At 40.1% G+C, this 6,506-nt stretch overlaps 1 protein-coding gene across 4 annotated transcripts in view; it reads left to right on the top strand.

The window, feature by feature from the left end:
* Window positions 1-5,281, top strand: part of LOC112683168 — a 206,439-nt gene extending 201,158 nt beyond the window's left edge. For all 4 annotated transcript variants that reach the window (XM_025554068.1, XM_025554076.1, XM_025554084.1 and 1 more), the window contains 2 exons: window positions 107-346; window positions 4,088-5,281. In XM_025554068.1, the coding sequence (XP_025409853.1) occupies window positions 107-346; window positions 4,088-4,200 (353 nt within the window). In that variant the 3' untranslated portion in view covers window positions 4,201-5,281. The remainder of the gene's footprint in view (window positions 1-106; window positions 347-4,087) is intronic.
* The last annotated feature ends 1,225 nt before the right edge of the window (window positions 5,282-6,506 follow it).

The raw sequence follows: 6,506 nt of genomic DNA on the forward strand, positions 1-6,506 counted from the left end.
GTCAAAAAATCAATAAAATAACTATGCAAATGACATATATTTTCCGTCACAGTCAATGATATAACACGATAATAATTTGTTGAACACCGTTTTGATTGTTGCGCAGCGTACAAGTGTCACGGAGGTTGGAAAGAAAACGGAACGGTGCACCAGATAATCAGCAGCGACTCGCCGTCGGCGGCCGGCTGGAGGAAGCTGTACTGCCTGACGTACGTCAAGTGGCCGCCGGACCGCGTGCAGGTGTCCGTGTACGCGGACAACTGCAACCCCGACAACAACCGCACCGGGGTGACGGCGGCCGACGAGGGGCTCGTCTTGTCGTTCAACATCTCGCTATCGCCGTCCGGTAAGTAGCCCATCCGCAGACGCGGTCTGTTGGTAAAAAAAAAAAAAATCGAAACGGTAAAAATCGCCGGGCAAGGAAGGTTCCAATGGGAAGGGAAAACATAAAAGAAAAAAAAAAGCGCGCGACATTTTGAACGCGACCGGTCTAAAATTGTATTGGTTTCTAAACCGTTTTTATTTATTTATTATTATTTTCGATTATTCTCACGCGCCGTGGTAGTACGACAACGATGATAGATTCTACGCCGAGTTCAACGGAGATTATTGTTACCCGATGGCGGGGGTTCAATTCGATTCGCAGGTTTCAAACGTGATCTTGGACCGAGCTGTGAACGCACCCCTGCCGCTGTTGCTCAAAACGAAATATCTCTTAGGTCTAATGTTTGCTCGTTTCGAACGGTACTCGTTTCATATCATGATACAATTTTTACTTTTACTATTTTATTTTCTTATTTATTTTCCACGACACGTTCTACCTTTTAAGTCTTACCTCCCTGAACGTTTGCCTTTCCGCCCATTCGGAAGTCCGTTCCCGCGCACGTGAACCGTACGCCACGAAAATAGCCACGCGTTTCGTCGCTGTTACCGTTTTGTTTCGCTTTGTTTCGTGACCCCTACGCGTATTACGACTCGAAGCATTCCGTCCGTTATCGTTCCAAGTGCACCCATACACAGGACCGTCCCGAAGGGGGGTCTTGGGGGGGTGTCTCACCCACCCAAAAAAAACACCAGTCGGCAGTCGGACTTGTTTCATTATAGCTTAGAAGGACCTAATTTTACTTAGGGAAAACAAGTATTACATATTTCGTAATACAGGATATACACGAATAAAATTTATATAACTAATAATTATACAATATAAAATATTATTATTATTATTATATATATATATATATATATGTATATAATTAAATTGTCAATTTTAAAAACGTGCGATACTGACACATATATATACCTACATGTTAAAAAGTAAAAATACGACTACATATAGTTAATTATACTACGTACATCGAGTAAAAAAATTGTTGTCGGCATTTTTCAAATTATTCACCTCCCCTTGATTTTCATCTTCGGGACGGCCCTACCCGTACAAACCATTATTGCCTCCTGGGTCCGATCGTCCTCGAAACGGTACGCTGCAGCGGAGTACCGGACGAATATCCCGTCCCTACGACGGTTTTTATTTCCATCTTATTTTTTATGTAGCGTGCATATTTCTGCTACCTAAAATATTTATTATACGCTGGACTCGTGCCGAGGCGACGTGCGCCTTGAACGAAACGATGTTTGATAAAAACTACTCGTGGTATACCTGGCCGACATTACGTACGAGGCACCGAAAACAACATTTATCTGCGAATACTCGTAGTTGCATGTTTTTCGTTTCCGAACGTCTCGAATGTCGATAAAACATATAGTCATAACGACCTGCAATGGTTGACTTCAGAAGTCATTACACTTGAATGCGCATAGTAATTTTGATAAACCAATACGCTATTTGTCAAATGAATGAATTCACTTTTTACTTTAATTCCGATAAGAAATGGGTTCTGCGCTGTTTTATGATGAGATATTTTCTATAGGTACATTATAATATTATTCGAGTACGCTAGTACCAAATTAAACCCCAAAAACGTTTATTCTCGTTATTCCGTCTTATACCCTCTAGCTTGTACTACAGACGAGGATATCTTCTCGTTTTCCCGTTACAGCTTTTGTTTATATCTTACATAATTCGTCGATACGATACACAAATATATACATATACATGTATACGCATGCGGGATTTCAGTCCGGATACATTTTTTCTTATTTTATCAAAGACTTATCGATGATCCTTTCGATTGCTTCATACGCCCTACAACAGATCAGTAAATTCTTGTTCGTCGATTCTAATTATGTATCAGCCAGGGCTTATTTTAACGTACGTTTGAACACATTTTGTGTAACTCTATTGAAAAATGCGCAGTTTTAAATCTTATCTATCAATAAAATTTCTTACAATAATAAATTGTAGTTATCGACTTCATGGCCGAGTGCAGGTAGAGGGTCCGTCAATCATCAGATTAGGTTTATTAAGTCTGTGTTATTATAATTACTATTTTATTATCACAATAGTATTGCACGGCCGCAGCGGGGTGTTTAATCATACACAGGGAGTAATATTTTTGAGAGTATGAGGAGAGGGTTGAGTTTTAGGTTTTGCGCACTTCTAAAAAAACTATAAGATAGGCTCTGGTATCAGCGTTGTACATAACTTCATATCATATCGGTTCAAAACATTTCGTTCCGACGTACATACAACAATATACGCAGTCCACGTAACTCTTTAGGTAACAAAATTATCACTTATTGTATTGTAAATGTTTTCGAATTAAATTAATTTTAATATTAAAAAATATAATGATTAAAAGCCAAGCTCGCGATCGCATCGTCAAGGGAGACCATATAAAAAAACAAGGTAGGGGAATTTACCGATTGTCACCGAGTCCGGGCACACACATCGCGCAGCAAGAACACAACACCGGGTAGGTCAGCACGACATCGGTGCGGAGTACTGGTGAGATTGTCGAGATGCACGACGCTGCGTTACATGCTTTTATCAAATATGAAATAATACAAAACGACGGTCAAGTTTCATAATCGTGTATAGGTTGATAACAGAGAAGGAGAAGACAATTATGTCTTAAAAAAGTGACTGATGATGGGTGATTAAGGACAATCCGGTTGAAGGAAATAAAAGACAATCAAAGAGAAGACCACGTGAAGCGGTTGCACGATATTTCCTCGAAACGGAGGGTACACACAAAGCGGAAGAATTGAGAGAAAGAAAGGAATAGCAAAATTTTATCGACGACAAACGCTTGATTTTTGTTCGCACGCGATCGTCTCGCCCCACGAGCAAATGCTACTACGGACGTGGGGGTGGAAAAAGAGTCTAACGGTGAGGGGAGGGAGTCCGGTGATCGAATGGTCCCAAAAAAAAAAAAAAAAACATTTAAAACATTAACGGGTCCCCGGGAGGGGAAGCTCGTGGATGACAATAATAATAACAGTACTTTATCGGAGGCGCTGTGTGCGCACACGTTACGGCTCGCTCGGCGGTGCTCGCGGAACGGGAAAAGTTTTCGATACATTATCGCGTACGCGCACGATACGGTTTCACGGTTTCCGTTCGGAGGAAAAACGTGATGTGAAAATGTATTCGTCCCGTCGCGAAGGATTCTCGGTCGATTTAACTTCGAACGCGATGGGAAAACGTACACGGAGATCCGTTTCCGAGCTGGTAAATACAAGCGGTACGTGCGCGCCCGCGAAATCCTCCCCCTTTGTGCCGCCCCGGCGTAAGGTCGACGCGCGAAATCGACGCGCCGAATATGAAACGTCCCGAAAATGCGTGGGCCGCGTTGAAATACGCGCGTGAACAAACGGTAAACGATAACGGTCTTGAACTCCGATCGCGTTGACGGCGGAAAACGACGGAAAGAACAGCGCACCCTTGTACGCGTGCGTGAGGCCGTGGTCAAAATAAATGTTGGATCTTATTATTTTTAAGTTCGGTTAAATCTGAGCACAGCTAAACACTGTTTTGCGGGGCTCTGGGCAACCGCTCCAATTGTGTCCCTCGCGTCGTTCCTGTTCGCACGAATCGTACGGCCAACGACGTCATTGTCGCGCGTTTGCTTGCAATAATGATTTTTAACACGCGTCCGTTTTCGATTTATTTTTTTTTATGTTGCAGGCGAAACGCCGTGCAACGAGGTCAACGAATCGTCGGTCGTCGGATCCACCTTGACCGTGGTAGCGGTCGCCGTCGGTCTACTCCTCATGCGGCAGTCGTCGGCCGACAGATGATTTTTCGCTTGAAGAGAAAAACGCGAACGGCACGACGTGATCGTACAATAATGATATAACGACGACGAACATTATATTGTTATTGTTACACTCCGTCCGCCGCCACCCAATGGGCACGTGCGCAGGCGTGCGCGAATGCGTGTGTAACATACAATTGTTTTCTTATAGCAAATGCATTTTGAAACTTTATTTTTTGTTTTTGTTTTCTAGTGTAAATAACACGCGTAACAATGTTACGCATTACGTACTTAGGTATCAACCGTATACGTTTAGCGATTAACGACGAAAACACTTGCGACGCTATTTATATTTTATACATGATTACGAACATATTATTATTATTATTACGTTATTGTAACGCCTGTGTTTTTTCCCCTCTTTTTTTTTTTTTTTGGTGTTATTTCCTTTATTTTGCAAAAGACTGATCGACGTTTTATCCCTTTTAACGGATACGCCTTTCGTACGAGGTGGCACGCCGCCGGGATGGCATATTTACGATCCATCACGATTTCGGACCGGTTCTGGTGCGTGCCCCCGAAACCTGTATACCATGCGTTCGTGTGGCTACGCGCGCTTAAGAAACACTCGGAGTGGTCCCCGACGCGGTTTTTATCGATCTCGTCGAAGATTTTCACCAAAGCTATAGACATCATCTCGTTTTGGCCCTTCGTTGGGATCGTTACGGGATACACAGTACCGTCGTGTTGGTCACGGAATGGGCTGAAAAGATAGTAACTAGGTTCGGTGGACCAATCATCCCGTGGACACTCGTCCACGTCAGCATGGACGGTTTGTCGAGAAACATGTCTTCGGACCCCACAATGAAGAACAGCGGCGTTCCGTCAAAGTAGTCGCGAATCGTTTTGGTCGGTAAACAAGTGGTAGTGCGCAACGATCGGCGTTCGAAAACAACGTGTAAAAGAAAGAAAAAAAGGGAAGAAAAAAAACAGTTTAGGCGTTTTCGATTTAGACGAGATACGCGTGAGCGAAAAAATAACCGAAAAAACTACGTACATGCATAATAATATGAATTACGAATGTATATTTTTATTATTATTATTATTATTATTATTATTATTATTATAAAAATTGATTTCGGAAAAAAAAATGTGTGATGGAAACGCGGGCAATAAATATTTTTGTAGATAATACTTAGGTATATGAAATACTATTATATATATATATGATATTATTTATGTGTTAAATTCTAGTTTTAATTACGACGATATACGTGACGTTAGTATTTACGATTTGTCTGTTTCTCACCTCTCCTAATTTGATGTAGTATAAAATGATCTATTACACGACGAAAACACATATATTATGTTCTACCTACCTATGTACCGTATTATTATTATTACTATTATTATTATTATGTTCACGAATAGCAATAATTGTAATTTATCGTGATTCTGTTATATTTTTCGTTTTCCAACCGCAGTCGATCTAAAAACCGCCAACGCTGCAACAATATTATATTATGTTATAAATTACCATACACTGTTACAATGACGTTCCGGCGTGTTTACTGTATAACCAACCGATTTCGTATTATTAAAATCGTGAAAAGCTAATCATGCTGTATGCACACCAAGAGTCGATTAGGTTATCTTGTTCTCGTTTCGGAGTAAAAGAGTTTAGGTCGCAAAACAAGACACCCGATCAACATATTCTAATATTATTACATCGGTTTCGATAGCTATAATAATATCATATCGGTCTTCTTTCTCGATTTTTATCATTTTCATCATCATCTCGATGATATGTTCAAGTTGTTATCGATTTTTCTTTATGACGCGCGTTCCCGGGATTCGAAAGCGATATAGGTTTACTGTAGGGACACTCTGGAATAACACTGTCATGTTGTCACATGTTAAAGTAGCGCAAAGTGTACTCAACGCTGACTATCAACCAGTTAAAGAGTGAAGTTTGTTTTAATTAAGTTACTTAACAATCAAGATTAAAAATGTAAAAGTTTTTTGTACAAATTATCGTATTAATACGTATAATCTAAATTATCATTGTGGAAGAGTTGGATTTCAAGAGAGATTAAAATAATGTTCATCAATATAGTTTGATAAAAATATCATGCTATTATTCAGTTAAAAAAAAATAAATAGTAACTCAAGTTTTTTTCTATTTTACATTTTAACGTTTTAACTGATTGATAAAAAAAAAAGAAGTAACTTTAAACTTAATTAATGAATCTCCAGATAAACTTGATAGGAGTTAAAAAAATTATTTTACTTGCCAGCCTTGGCAGTACTCAATAAATCTCGCACAACGTTTAAACTTCCTGTTATCAT

Source organism: Sipha flava, unplaced genomic scaffold (genome assembly GCF_003268045.1).
Source record: "Sipha flava isolate LNK unplaced genomic scaffold, YSA_version1 104_pilon_pilon, whole genome shotgun sequence".
Taxonomy (NCBI): Eukaryota; Metazoa; Arthropoda; class Insecta; order Hemiptera; family Aphididae; genus Sipha; species Sipha flava.